This window comes from Ips typographus, linkage group LG7, assembly GCF_016097725.1.
Source record: "Ips typographus isolate SLU linkage group LG7, UJ_Ityp_2.0, whole genome shotgun sequence".
NCBI classification, from domain to species: Eukaryota; Metazoa; Arthropoda; class Insecta; order Coleoptera; family Curculionidae; genus Ips; species Ips typographus.
Genome location: NC_138428.1, coordinates 4846266 through 4861317, shown reverse-complemented (window position 1 = coordinate 4861317; position 15052 = coordinate 4846266). Strand labels below are relative to the sequence as shown.

At 33.0% G+C, this 15052-nt stretch overlaps 2 protein-coding genes across 6 annotated transcripts; one reads left to right on the top strand and one right to left on the bottom strand.

The window, feature by feature from the left end:
• Positions 1 to 2772: 2772 nt before the first annotated feature.
• Arp2 (Actin-related protein 2) lies at positions 2773 to 7847 on the bottom strand. Of its 3 annotated transcripts, XM_081983109.1 has the most exons (9): positions 7628 to 7847; positions 7218 to 7328; positions 7032 to 7046; positions 6595 to 6615; positions 4839 to 4997; positions 4183 to 4311; positions 3941 to 4129; positions 3534 to 3758; positions 2773 to 3324 (listed from the first exon to the last, which is right to left on the bottom strand). In XM_081983109.1, the coding sequence occupies exons 1-9, from the start codon at positions 7673 to 7675 to the stop codon at positions 3001 to 3003; spliced, it is 1221 nt and encodes a 406-aa protein (XP_081839235.1). In that variant the 5' UTR covers positions 7676 to 7847; the 3' UTR covers positions 2773 to 3000. The 3 variants fall into 3 exon arrangements, with proteins under 3 accessions (XP_081839235.1, XP_081839236.1, XP_081839237.1); XM_081983110.1 differs by lacking the exon at positions 6595 to 6615; XM_081983111.1 differs by lacking the exons at positions 6595 to 6615; positions 7032 to 7046 and having other exon boundaries at positions 7628 to 7846.
• Positions 7848 to 8165: 318 nt separating this feature from the next.
• Positions 8166 to 14972, top strand: LOC145731366 (DDB1- and CUL4-associated factor 11). 3 transcript variants are annotated; one of them, XM_081983108.1, is made up of 13 exons: positions 8167 to 8375; positions 8427 to 8564; positions 9644 to 9848; positions 9900 to 9996; positions 10055 to 10156; positions 10210 to 10372; positions 10427 to 10573; positions 10633 to 10814; positions 13372 to 13522; positions 13580 to 13768; positions 13828 to 13980; positions 14417 to 14523; positions 14571 to 14972. In XM_081983108.1, the coding sequence occupies exons 3-13, from the start codon at positions 9676 to 9678 to the stop codon at positions 14727 to 14729; spliced, it is 1623 nt and encodes a 540-aa protein (XP_081839234.1). In that variant the 5' UTR covers positions 8167 to 8375; positions 8427 to 8564; positions 9644 to 9675; the 3' UTR covers positions 14730 to 14972. The 3 variants fall into 3 exon arrangements, with proteins under 3 accessions (XP_081839232.1, XP_081839233.1, XP_081839234.1); XM_081983106.1 differs by having other exon boundaries at positions 8166 to 8375; positions 9644 to 9996; XM_081983107.1 differs by lacking the exon at positions 8427 to 8564 and having other exon boundaries at positions 8166 to 8375; positions 9644 to 9996.
• The last annotated feature ends 80 nt before the right edge of the window (positions 14973 to 15052 follow it).

Here is a 15052-nt window from a genome sequence, read left to right as displayed (position 1 = left end):
TTTTTTAAGCTCTTAGTGGAAAAGATAACTTTTACAGAAAAATTAAACTTTGTATTAGGAGAGCAGAAACCTCAAAGAGGTAAACTTTTTCTACTCCTGATACTCAATATTTACTTCCTGATTTTTTAAGCTCTTAGTGGAAAAGATAACTTTTACAGAAAAATTAAACTTTGTATTAGGAGAGCAGAAACCTCAAAGAGGTAAACTTTTTCTACTCCTGATACTCAATATTTACTTCCTGATTTTTTAAGCTCTTAGTGGAAAAGATGCTTTTACAGAAAAATTAAACTTTGTATTAGGAGAGCAGAAACCTCAAAGAGGTAAACTTTCCTATTCCTGATACTCAATATTTACTTCCTGATTTTTTAAGCTCTTAGTGGAAAAGATAACTTTTACAGAAAAATTAAACTTTGTATTAGGAGAGCAGAAGCTCAAAGAGGTAAACTTTTCCTATTCCTGATGCTCAATATTTACTTCCTGATTTTTTAAGCTCTTAGTGGAAAAGATGCTTTTACAGAAAAAAATAACTTTGTATTAGGAGAGCAGAACCTCAAAGAGGTAAACTTTTCCTATTCCTGATACTCAATATTTACTTCCTGATTTTTAAGCTCTTAGTGGAAAAGATAACTTTTACAGAAAAATTAAACTTTGTATTAGGAGAGCAGAAACCTCAAAGAGGTAAACTTTCCTATTCCTGATACTCAATATTTACTTCCTGATTTTTTAAGCTCTTAGTGGAAAAGATAACTTTTACAGAAAAATTAAACTTTGTATTAGGAGAGCAGAAGCTCAAAGAGGTAAACTTTTCCTATTCCTGATGCTCAATATTTACTTCCTGATTTTTTAAGCTCTTAGTGGAAAAGATGCTTTTACAGAAAAAAATAACTTTGTATTAGGAGAGCAGAACCTCAAAGAGGTAAACTTTTCCTATTCCTGATACTCAATATTTACTTCCTGATTTTTAAGCTCTTAGTGGAAAAGATAACTTTTACAGAAAAATTAAACTTTGTATTAGGAGAGCAGAAACCTCAAAGAGGTAAACTTTTCCTACTCCTGATACTCAATATTTACTTCCCGATTTTTTAAGCTCTTAGTGGAAAAGATGCTTTTACAGAAAAATTAAACTTTGTATTAGGAGAGCAGAAACCTCAAAGAGGTAAACGTTTCCTACTCCTGATACTCAATATTTACTTCCTGATTTTTTAAGCTCTTAGTGGAAAAGATAACTTTTACAGAAAAATTAAACTTTGTATTAGGAGAGCAGAACCTCAAAGAGGTAAACTTTTCCTATTCCTGATACTCAATATTTACTTCCTGATTTTTAAGCTCTTACTGGAAAAGATAACTTTTACAGAAAAATTAAACTTTGTATTAGGAGAGCAGAACCTCAAAGAGGTAAACTTTTCCTATTCCTGATACTCAATATTTACTTCCTGATTTTTAAGCTCTTACTGGAAAAGATAACTTTTACAGAAAAATTAAACTTTGTATTAGGAGAGCAGAAGCTCAAAGAGGTAAGTAAACTTTTCCTACTCCTGATACTCAATTTACTTCCTGATTTTTTAAGCTCTTAGTGGAAAAGATGCTTTTACAGAAAAATTAAACTTTGTATTAGGAGAGCAGAAACCTCAAAGAGGTAAACTTTTCCTACTCCTGATACTCAATATTTACTTCCCGATTTTTTAAGCTCTTAGTGGAAAAGATAACTTTTACAGAAAAATTAAACTTTGTATTAGGAGAGCAGAAACCTCAAAGAGGTAAACTTTTCCTACTCCTGATACTCAATATTTACTTCCCGATTTTTTAAGCTCTTAGTGGAAAAGATGCTTTTACAGAAAAATTAAACTTTGTATTAGGAGAGCAGAAACCTCAAAGAGGTAAACTTTCCTATTCCTGATACTCAATATTTACTTCCTGATTTTTTAAGCTCTTAGTGGAAAAGATAACTTTTACAGAAAAATTAAACTTTGTATTAGGAGAGCAGAAACCTTAAAGAGGTAAACTTTCCTATTCCTGATACTCAATATTTACTTCCTGATTTTTTAAGCTCTTAGTGGAAAAGATGCTTTTACAGAAAAATTAAACTTTGTATTAGGAGAGCAGAAACCTCAAAGAGGTAAACTTTCCTATTCCTGATACTCAATATTTACTTCCTGATTTTTTAAGCTCTTAGTGGAAAAGATAACTTTTACAGAAAAATTAAACTTTGTATTAGGAGAGCAGAAACCTTAAAGAGGTAAACTTTCCTATTCCTGATACTCAATATTTACTTCCTGATTTTTTAAGCTCTTAGTGGAAAAGATGCTTTTACAGAAAAATTAAACTTTGTATTAGGAGAGCAGAAACCTCAAAGAGGTAAACTTTTCTTACTCCTGATACTCAATATTTACTTCCTGATTTTTAAGCTCTTAGTGGAAAAGATAACTTTTACAGAAAAATTAAACTTTGTATTAGGAGAGCAGAAACCTTAAAGAGGTAAACTTTCCTATTCCTGATACTCAATATTTACTTCCTGATTTTTTAAGCTCTTAGTGGAAAAGATAACTTTTACAGAAAAATTAAACTTTGTATTAGGAGAGCAGAAACCTCAAAGAGGTAAACTTTTCCTACTCCTGATACTCAAACTTTTCTTCCTGCTTTCACCATTTGCCAGGAAAAAATGTCTTAACTTCCTGTCGTTTCTATGCTGCTGATAATCAATACTTACCTCCTGTTTTGGTAGAGGATAGTCCACAACTGCGACTTGTATTAGGAAAGTAGAAATAAAAAGTCTTTAAAAGCGGAATGTTTTTATTATCATTTATTCCAACTATTTTAACAAATACTGTGTTGATTTTAGTACCCGGGTGATTGTTTATTAACCTAAGGTACAATTGACAAAATCAAATTTAAAAATAATGTCACTGAAGTAAAGTTTTGAGGTGTCACCAACAAAATTCTTCTTAACAGATTATATATAAATATACAGTAAATTTAAAAAAAAATACAAATATAAAACAGTTACCCAGCTCTATTTCCTAGTTTCTTCAATATCTTCAGGCCCTGCTCTTCGTACTCTTTCCGCGACAACCAAAACTCGTCTCGGTCTTTCATCACCTCAGCGAGGACAGCCCCTCCTATAAACACCATGTCTTTCCTTCTGGGCGGGTCTTCGATGCGGATTTTGAATTTGGTCAATTTTTCCGTGTCGTTTTTCAGCACCCTTTCCAAGTAAAGTTGCTTAATTTCGCGTTCCAGCCGCGACGGCAATCCTGGATACATTGTGGAACCTCCAGATAGGACGATGTGTTTGTAGAGTTCCGGCCTCATGTCGATATCGGCAGCCTATATGAAGCAAAACGATTCCAAGTAGCATTTTTGATTGTAAGAAGTTGAGAAGCTTTGAAAAACCCTACAAAGCAATTTTAAAAACCGGATTTTATAGCCGCTAGAAGTTTTACGCAAGATTTTGGAATAACCTAACAGTACCGAATAAGAACCAACCAAGAAATTACAGAATTATACAAGGATCTGAAATTTGATGTGTTACTAACCTGAATCGTATTGAAGATGAGCTCAGCAATGCCCTGTCCCTCAACGTTGATTAAATGGGGCTGAAACAAAGCCTCAGGGGCTTCAAATCTCTCTCCGCCCACTTTAATGACCCGCCCATCGGGCAGCGTGTACGGTTCCACCAAAACGGTGGTTTCTAAAGCCAGTCTTTGTTCAGTTTCAATGTCGTAACCTATGTAACACAGCTTTTCTTTCATCATTCGCACCTGTAAATTCTGGACACTTAGTATTTCCTAGAGATGTTTATAAAAAACTTTGATAGTGTATTATCAAGCTTTTAAGCTGTACAGGGTGTCTAATATACATAGCTTTACGATGTTTTTACTGTCACTAAGAAATGTTTCCCTTAATAAGAGTAAATTAGAACACCCTGTAAAGTACTAGGTACCGTTTCAAAATCAGCAGAATGATTAAATGCGTAACCCCTCAACAAGAGGAGCTTAATCAGATATCTGGTGATGTCACGTCCGGCAATATCCAAACGTCTGGTTAGGTGAGGTAGGGCGTACTCTTCGTACACTGGACAAATGTGAGTGACACCATCCCCCGAGTCCACCACAACTCCTGAAAGTAACCCCTAAAACCTCACGTTAATTACCCTCCGCATTTTTGACACAATTACAAACTCACTTGGGCATACAGGGTGAGTACAGCCTGGATTGCAACGTACGCTCCAGCAAAACCATACTTTTCAAACATGACCTCGATCATTTTCTCTCGATTTTTAGTGGGGTTCATTGGGGGCTCAGTCAAAAGTATCTAAGCAAAGGTGACCAGTTAATGAGGGTTGTACCATTTAAAATAAGTAAGTTTACATCTACTTAAAACTGGAAGTGACAGAAAGATAAAAATATTTTTAAAATATCGCAGGCAAAATCAGATTTATCTTAATTCCAACATTTCAAATTCCTCTATACTCAGTCTACAACTTTGTGGTGACAATATTTCACACTTGCAGTTATTAAAATACCACACTACACCATTTTTAACTGTAATTCAGAATAGTCATTTGAATTTCAGAAAGAGTCAAGGGTAATTTAGAATATTTAATTGTAATTCAGAAAATGCCAAGAGAAAATCCGGATAGGCAACTGTAATTCAGAAAGTATTATACCTAAGTGGGCTTTTACACCAAAGTAGCAAGCAAAGTACGACATGCTGCCTGGAAGCAGAAAGCATGCTACTTATTTTAAAACATATGCAAATTAATGTTCTCTTTCCAATGGTCGGTCAAAAATTAGTCTACAACTTCACTAGTAACATAAAAAACAAATTGAGACAAACACCTTTGTGTTTCTGGGATCCAAGTTCATTTTTTGAGGACCGAAAGTGTAGTCCCAGACGTGGCACATGTCCTCCCAGTTCCTCACAATACCGTTCTCCATGGGGTAGTTCACCTCCAAAAGCGACCTCAACGCTGACGCTTCATCACCCACCATTAAGTCCTAAAGAGGTTACATTACATTGAAAACACAACACTCAGTATCTATCTGTTTGTAGTGACGTTAATTTAAGGAAAAATACACAAAAACGTGTTTTAGTTTGCACATTCAATCAGTTGTTAACCAGTTTCAGTAAGATACTACATAATTCAATGGAAGAGTGTTAAAACGAACCTGGTCAAAAATTTGTAATACTTTAGAAAATATATAAAGCAGAATGTGTGGAATTCCACTTCTGTCCAATCTAACTCAGTTATTTGACAGTTTTACTATATAACTGTACAGGGTGCTGCATTTTCGATGGTTTTACGGGGTACAGAGAAAACGGTAATAGATAGAAAAAAAGTAGCATTCGTGTCCCGATCTCTTTTTCCGAGCTGAGATGACTGGCGAAGAGTGGGCTGCGCAAACTTCTTTTGTTTCAAAGATACGGGGGGTTTTTGAAAATTGGTCATTTTGGAACATCCTCTGTATTTCATTTGCTATTAAAGTTATCAAAAAAGGAAAAACGGTTTCCGGTAGAAGTTTTGACGTAGAATCCAATGGCGTAGTCAGTTTTTTTCTATTACGTTTAGTTTCTGACATATGACACTAAGTTATATTTTTTTAAATGGAACACCCTATATATTTTTAGTTCATTTAATTCTGTTTATTTTTACCTTTTCAACGGTGTATTACAACATATAAGTTTGTAGAGGTTAATCTTGTTATTTTAAAAAAAGGACCTTTGCTAAGCTAAAAAAAGGCCAATATCTAAAATACCAAACAAAATCGGAAATCATATAAGCTAACACATCAGAAAATTAAATATTTTTAATAAATCTTATTAAAAATCTAAGTTACAAACAGTTCTATCGTCACTTTAATAAGAAAAGTGGCCATTTCTATTTTCTTCTATTTTTAAGGTAGAAGTTAAAAAAACTGTTTATAAACGACATGTAACATGTTAATATGAATATAGCCAAATTTGGTTCGACTGTGGGTATTTTTATACATATTATTTAGCACTTTTTTATTAAGAAAACGCTTTTTTTCTAATTACGAAGATTAACGTTTACAAACTTATATGTTTTAATACACTGTTGAAATAGTAAAAATCAACAGAATTAAATGACCTAAAAATATATAGGGTGTTCCATTAAAAAAAATATAACTTAGTGTCATATGTCAGAAACTAAACGTAATAGAAAAAAACTGACTACGCCATTGGATTCTACGTCAAAACTTCTACCGGAAACCGTCTTTCCTTTTTTGATAACTTTAATAGCAAATGAAATACAGAGGAGGTTCCAAAATGACCAATTTTCAAAAACCCCCCGTATCTTTGAAACAAAAGAAGTTTGCGCAGCCCACTCTTCGCCAGTCATCTCAGCTCAGAAAATGAGATCGAAACACGTATGCTACTTTTTTTCTATCTATTACCGTTTTCTCTGTACCCCGTAAAACCATCGAAAATGCAGCACCCTGTACAGTATGATCAAGAAAAGATCTTAACACTCTTTAAAACTAAAGAACTAAAACTAAGCACTAGTTGACATCTGGATTATTATTATTACAGGCGTGTTAGAAAAAGATAACATGTGGTAACCTGATTACTTACAGGAAGGGTACTAGGAACTTCCTGCATGCATGTAAAATTACAAAGACATCAATTAGATTAAAGGCTAAAATGTGCAAAGTTGCAATGGTTGGTTTGTGAATGTTGTAAACTTATAAACAAAATTATAGTAAAACTATGACTAAGAATTTCTGAGCAAAATAAATTTGAATATCACAGCACTGTTTGTAATTGGTCCTAAGAAAAAGCAGCAAGCTAAGATCTGCTTGCTGACCAATCACAAAATTTTAATGTTGTGATTGGCTGTATAAAGTAAATCAAATCATTATTAATAAAGTGAATTCAACACTACTGGTGTGTTAGATAAAACCATTTAGTATAGAAAACTCGCACATAACAACAAGGCTGCAAAAGCTTATTGTGGTTAAAAAAAATGCTATTAAAAACACTAAAAACAGAACAGTCAACAACCAACTTACTTCCACATGTAATCCCTAAAATGAACAAAATATGATACAATAATCCTCCACCATGTATTAACACACCAAAAGTATCATGGAGAACTATTTCAAATTATTCAATAAACAAAATTAATGCTACTTCTTTTAATTTCTCCATGATAATGTCAAAGTGTACTTTTCCAGGATTTTTTCATGGATACTTACCTTAACTTCAATATCACCTATTTTGTTCACTGCCCTAATAATTGGCCTGCCAACCATTGATGGAAAAATATGAGCTGGGAAATTGGAGCCAGCATAGCCACACTTGACAAACTGGAAAAAAATACCCAAAAAGATTAGTAATTTATTAATAATTAGGTTTGACAGGGTTTTGGCTAATAAGGTTGTGTCAATGTATCACAGAATAAATAATAATTTCTGAATCTGGTCCCCTTTGTAAACAGATACAAACAGGGCTGGAATACAAAAGCTTGCAGTTTAAAAACTTATTAACACTTGAAATAAACTATGTCTAGATTGACTGCTTGTCCGTATTTAAAGCCCCTAATAATAAGATTGCCTTTGTATGTCTCATTTTTGATAAGAAATTAACAAAAAAATGATCTACTTACACCGGTACCATTATCACAAACAATCACTTTTCTACCTTCACTATCCATTTTGCACTAAATTTCCCTATACATTCAACAACGATATACTAAAATTACATTAAATTCCGACCGTAAATGATTCATCCAGTCGATTTTCCAAGTAAAAATTGGGTTTTAAAGATTGTTAAAGCCTCAATACCACACCTAGAGAAATAGGTTTAGATGACGTTCACTTTGACTTTGACATGTTTTGAATTTGGATGTCACTGTCAAGCCGAATGACAATTGACAGACTTAGTACAAACAAAATGCTATTAACCTATAAAGTTGTTAGTCAACAGTAGTTTGAAGTAAACGGAAAAGAAAAAGACGGTTAAAAATAGTACGCAGTCAACCCAACTAACAGAAGAATCCAAACTACAGTAAAGTTTCACTTTCAAAAGTCTTTTTATAGAAAATATTATTTATTTCGATCTTCGAACTTTAAACATTACATTGATACGTTAATGGTTCAAATCTGAAAAACTGACAGTCGACTGTTCCTTGGCACTGACCCACTGACAGTTGTCAAAACATCACCGTGTGCAAAACAGCTGTAGAAAATGAGATTTTATATTGTATTTTTCTATTAATTTTGTTTGTTTAAAGTCGATATAATTAGCAGAAATTGTGAATGATTCGTGTAACCATAAGCTTAAAGTGATTCTTCCAGGTTTACATCGTACGAAATAAGCAAAAGAGAATATATTAGAAGTGCACTAAATATTTGGTAGGTAGAACAAGGTGGAACTTGCAATGTTATTTATTTATATATTTACAGTGTTAACAATCATTATTTGGCTGATACTGAGCAGCATACGTGAATTCTTATCATCCTATTTATCCATATTGATCTTGTGCCAGCTTTTAACACCTTGGACACTTTGTGTTAACTATCTAGTTCACTAGGCCATTTAAGGTAAAATTCTAGTTTATCAGGGAATTAGAGGCTGAATAAATACATTGGTTTTACTAAACTAGTGGTGACATTGTATATTTGCAATATGTTGTAATTCCATCCAGCTCAATTTCACCGAGATGGCAAAGTAAATATTACCATGTTAATACAAAGCTTGATGCAAGTAAATATAAGCAAATCAATGTTTTTCTTTTTGTTTATGTAGAAGGAACGATTTGTCATTAACCATGAAACATGAGTAAAATTATCTAAAATTATACTTCTCATATAGATAGTTTAGGTTTCAGATTTCAGGTAGTAAGTAAATAACTGAACTTTCTGTGATTTTCAAAGTTTTAGCTAAGTGTGTAGGAAAATATGTTTGAATCTGCAAATCCTGTTTACTAAATGAAAACTAAAGTTTATAAAATTCTGGTCAATGTATTTGGCAACTTAATTAATTTGTTAAGCAAAATTGTTTAAAATTGAATGTAGAATTTGGTTTCCTGACTTCAAGAGTTATCAGGGACAAACAAACCTACATGATCCTTCAATTTGGTATTTTCTGTATACATTGGACTAGAAATAATCAAGTGAGCAGTATGATGTTGAAGAGAACCCAAAGAAGATCATTTTTAGTGTATTATTTTAATATCACCAATAATTTCCATCTCCCAAATACAATTACAATCAAAGCCCACTTTTGGAATAGGATAGATAGTAAAACTATTCAATCATCTATAACCATGTAAAACCATTTGATCATTATGCTACAGATATGTTTATTGAAATTTCACACACTTAATGACGATTAATCACAAGAAAATAAAATATTTAACTAGAAACTATTATAAAATCTAAGAAAATAGTTTCTGTTTACAATAAACTATATCAATTGATTATAGAGAAAATACAATTGTGATATATGGTCAATTTGCTGCAATCAAAGAAGGTCTTTGAGCTAAAATATGTAATTTTCAATGTGACTTTCTCTCTTCAGTCAAGTTTCAGTACAATATTCAAAACCGTATTATTACTAGAAAACTTAATACTTAAACTACACTGTATTACAACTTAGGATATCTCTTTTTCAATTATAGCTTCATAGGTTTGCTAAAAAACCTAAACTTTTATGGGTGCAATAAACTCCCGTAGAATGCTAGTAACCATGAACGACTACCAAAGAGATGATGAAGACTCCACATCTAGAATTGAGGATACTTCAGATGACTCTGACACTATGGATTCAGACTCGGATTACGCGGGAGAACACTTTGTTGCTATGCTACGTAACTTAATAACCAGGTACAATTTACCTGGTAGCTTGCAGCATGAAATAACTTTTGGGGATTACAGCGGTCAACTATTATTACAAAACGGTGAAGACGATGATGATTATCCTTCAACGAGACGGCCTAGAATTAAAGTTAAACCTAATACTTCTATTTTAGATGTGGGTTTCTGATTGATTTTCGTGTATTTAAGTTTTTATTTTTGTTTTTGTTTTACAGAAAAGTGAGTTTTCAGTTATAACAAAACAAGCGAGTGGACTGTTGGATCAGTCAGGCCTGGCGGCATCAAATAATGTGGCGACTTTGTTACGCAACAGAGAGGTGTGTAGGTTTTTTGGTTAAGTTGACAAACTTTGAGACAGACAATTTTTCAGAGGGGGGTATTTAAGCACAGTAACTTTTTACACGGTGTTAGATGTAAATTAAGCAATCAATATGTACCAAATGAAATGGTAGAAACTCTGGATGATACGAGTGGTAAAGTTTTCTGTGGAATTTTTTCGCCTGACGGCAACACTTTTCTAACCGCATCACAAGGTAGCCACCGCACAACTTTTCTAGGGTTTCAGTTAAAAAATACCAAACTTTCAGATCGTCACATTAAGTTATACAACTCAAAAGACTGTTCCTATAAAATGGTTAAAAATGTCAAAGCCCGCGACGTGGGCTGGAGTATAATCGATGTGGCGTTTAATCCGGATGGTGATCAATTTGTATATTCGACTTGGTCTTCTAGTTGTAAGTAAATTGTGTGGTATTTTTATTGTGTGTGTGTGTCTAACTTTGAATTTATATAGTGCACATGTGTCCAGTATACGGCAGTTCTGATCACCAGGAACCTTTAAGTTTACTTAATACAGGTAGAAGGTTTTGTGTGTTTTCTGTTGTGTTTTCTTCAGATGGTAGGGAGCTGGTGTGTGGTGCCAATGATGGGTGTCTATATGTGTATGATATTGAGAGGAAGAAACGAACTTTCAAAGTGAGTTTTTGTTGTATTTAACCGAAATTATTTGTAAAACTTCAGTTGGACTGTGAGTTCAGTGATTCTTTTGCCAAAGGGTCATAGTTAATAACAATAACAGAAAAAGTGTTTTCTACTTTAACTTATGGTAACTTTTACATCCGTTAACTAGCACATTTATTCAAACTGTAAGGACAGATAGATATGACAAAAGTGACCAATAGCAGCGCCTGATTTCACGGTTTCTATAAAAATTATGTCTAGAATAAAATTAATCTAAAGTGAAACTACTAAACTTGATTTTATGAAAATTGTGAAAAATGCTTTTCCTTAACACAAAATGTCTCCTTTACAACAGAAATACATCATATTCATCATACTCATATTCATTAACAAGATCTACCCATTAGATCCACTACCCATTTATATAAAAAGTTCTAGTTAACTGAAGATTTCTTGATATTTCAGATATATTGATTGTCCTTTTATGAATATAACTTGTCAGTCAGTTATTGTATTAACATTGTTGCCACTGCTGTTATACCTACATATTTTATGTTAATACAGAGTGGTCCAGTTTTAAATGTCAATAATTCACCATTCAATGGGCCATCAAATAATAAGTGGACATTTCTGAAAATACAGTCTTGTTAGCAAACAAAATGGATTGTTTGCTAACAGACCGTTGGAGCAATTTTGTTTAAATTTGGAACAAGTACTTATGAAATGAATACTCGTTATGTGATGTGAATGACGTATGTCCAAATTGTTTAGTGGTTAGTGTTGATACAGGAGGACAATGGTCTTCATTTACCCACTCTATTTTCTAGGCTCACTGGATATTATTAAAAAATTACAGTTTTTTTAATTTCCTTGTTCAATTTGGAGAAAGAAGTATCTCTAAAATTCTGTTTGCGGGATAATCAGGTTATTACGTTTTAAAATTCAAAAAAATGAGATACAACAAAAAAATAGTAAAAAAAAACAGGATATTTGGATGAATTTTTACTATTGTTTAGTTTTTTAGACTATAAGTAGTGCCAAAGTTATCATTCAAGACTTTTGTTGTAGTTTCAAGAAATTTGTACTGATTAGTCTAAAAACTTGTTATTTACCACTAAAAATAATCTTATAATCCGTTTTTTAAGACTGCAATCCATTGTCAAGTGTTTGAAATTGGGTTTCAGCAATAAAAAGTTTCGGAAATCAAGACAAAGATTTTTGCGTATATAACTCATTTTTTACTAAATACTCAAAATAGTCTGTTGACTTTTAATGCTAGAAATGACTTTACTAAGACTAAAGATAGTCCAAAAGTTTTTTTTCCGCACTTTAATTGATATACAACTCAATTTTCTAGACTGAAACAAGTCTAGAATTCAATTAAACCCTGGAAACTGTCCAAATTCATTTCTTAAAATTACTTTTTAAGTCGAATGGTTATTAATCGTCAGTAATTTATTACTGAAGAGTCTGAAACTTGACGTTTACTATTATAAATAGTCTTAAACTCGATTTTTCAGTCTTAAAGCAATAAAAACAGTTCGAATTTCTTAGAAATGCTCCAATTTTTTGAATCGAAGGAGCTTGAAGTGACATTTTCAAGACTATGGACAGTATACAAACTGGCTTTCAGGCCTGATAAGTCAAAAACTGTGTGAAGATCAATTTTTCAGGTTGAAAACAGCCTTAAAGCACTAAAAATAGTCTAGATTTTTAGGAAATGCTCAAATTTTTAGCACTGATGTGTCTAGAAGTCAATTTAATAGTGACCAAGGTTGAAATGACATTTTAAAGCGTATAGAAAATTTAAAAATCGTTTTTTAAAGTCTTCTATGTCTACTAAGCAGTTTTAAAGCACTAAAAATAGCCAAGAGTTTTAAGAAAATGAAAAGCAAATTTATTTTCAAGACTAAAATATTGAAATTTGGTTTCATATTATGAAAACTTACTTCAAATGCAAATTTTAAGCTTCTGATGTCACTTTTCATTGGTTCAGAGTAACTTTTTTGGTGTCCAAGTCAATTTTCAAGGATTAAATGTGTAAGTTTTTAGTCCAGAATAGTTTTTCATGTCTACAAGTCAATTTTCAATACTAAAGTCTTTTAATTTATATGAAAACTGTGACGACTGACTACAAAGACACTTTTTAAGCCTCTCAAGTCAATTTTCTAGACTAAAGTATTCAATTTGTTCGGAAACTATGAAAACTGGCTACAAAGACATTTTTTAAGCTTCGGTTGAGTTGGGTTGGTGGAAATTTCAATGGATGGAAATATGAAGGACTGTATTTTCCTTAGAAAAACATGTCAACTTATTTTTTTGATGGGCTATCGAATAGTGAATTATTGACATTAAAAACTGGACCACCCTGTATTAATACTAGAAGTCTTGAAGAGACATTTTTAACTACAGAAAAGTAGAAATGTTGCCTATTCATTGTAAGAATACATCAAAATTACTGTTTAACCACAAAATCTAAACTAAAGCAGAGGAAACCACTACTTTTGCCTTGTTAAACTTTGGTTTGAGAAGTAACATTTGGCATCAGTATTACTTCTTGCATGTTCTTCAGATTGTAGGGCACGAATATGACGTGAATAGAGTGTTATTCGCCGACAATACGTCACAGATAATCTACAGTGGCGGCGATGACGGTCTGGTTAAAGTGTGGGATCGCCGGACTCTCGACGACCGAAATGCCAAACCTGTGGGTCTTTTAGCGGGTCAGTTAATAATTCCATCTGAATAACCTGTCACAGTAATTCTGAATTCTGAGACAGGTCACATGGACGGTATCACGTACATCGATTCGAGGGGAGACGGCCGGTATCTGATAAGTAACAGTAAAGACCAGTCAATCAAATTGTGGGACGTGAGGGTGTTTTCTGATGAGGCTGCAGCCAATGAGTCGCTAAAAGCGGTCAGAAATCAGCCGTGGGATTATCGTTGGCAGGGCGTACCGAAAGAATGTAAGTTGATAGAATTATTACAGCTAAATAATCCACATACAATGAACCACTTGTTTTAGTGTATCAGGACCACAAACTAGAAGGAGACACCTCTATCATGACGTATCGGGGTCACGTGGTTTCGAAAACTCTTATACGAGCCAGGTTTTCACCGGCAGAAACCACCGGACAAAGATTTATTTATACAGGATGTGGTTATGGTCGAGTTGTCAGTAAGTATTCTTTTGTTTAGTCTTTCTAGATTTCTGGCGTATTCTGTTGGTAAGTTAACTGCAAATGAACTAGTCTATGTTCTGAAGCAGTACGGCAATACACTAAGTAACAATTACTACTAAAAATACTCCAAAAAAAACATTTTGATGTTTACACATTTTTTCATTCAAATGTAAAAGTAGCATTACAGTTGAATTTGGCTCATCATTTCATCAATACCGTATGAAATTATTATTTTCAGTATTAAGTGAATATAATACTAATTCTGTCAATTTCAGTAAGAAAACTAGTAGGTTTTACTTTAACAGCCAAATTTAGGTATCAAAAATAAAAATTTTATAATTTTTAACTAAAACGAGTCAATTTCAATATTTCATAGTTTCAAAAGTGGAATTTTTAAGTTTAGCATCTTGAATTTAAATAACTTTTTTCTAGTATACGATTCTCTAACCGGCAAAATTGTAAAACAGAAAAAAGGTCACATGGGTTGCGTCCGGGACGTATCCTGGCATCCTACCAGAAACGAAATTTTAACTTCTTCGGTAGGTCGTATGGGTTCGTTTGTTCCTGGCTAATTCAACCATTTTAGTGGGATGGTTTGGTGGGTAAATGGGAGTACTCCAAGACCAGGGAGTTAATGGACAAACAGGTGAAAAAAGAGGAGAGAAAACCGGTGAGGAGGAGCGCCAGATTGGCCGCGTTGAGGCAAAGAGCACAAACCGAGCCGTCGGATTCAGTAGATAATTAAATCTACCTTACATTTTCCTGACATTTTTATTAAAATGGGGCGGTTGTCCTCAATTTAGTTATGAGTGTAGCGAGTTTGAGTTCTGGCATTTTAATATCCAATTTTGCTAGTGATTATTTTTAAAAAAAATGCCTCTTGGGACACTTTTCCATCGAACGGATTAATAATTATCTAATTGAGGTACTCATTATTTGTGATGTAATTACTTATTGCCAATTAATAATAAATATTTTGTTACTTAAATTTTATGTTTTAATTAATTACTTCTGTCCGTTACTGTAATTAATGGATCAATTAAACCCTAACATTAAACATAATTTTGT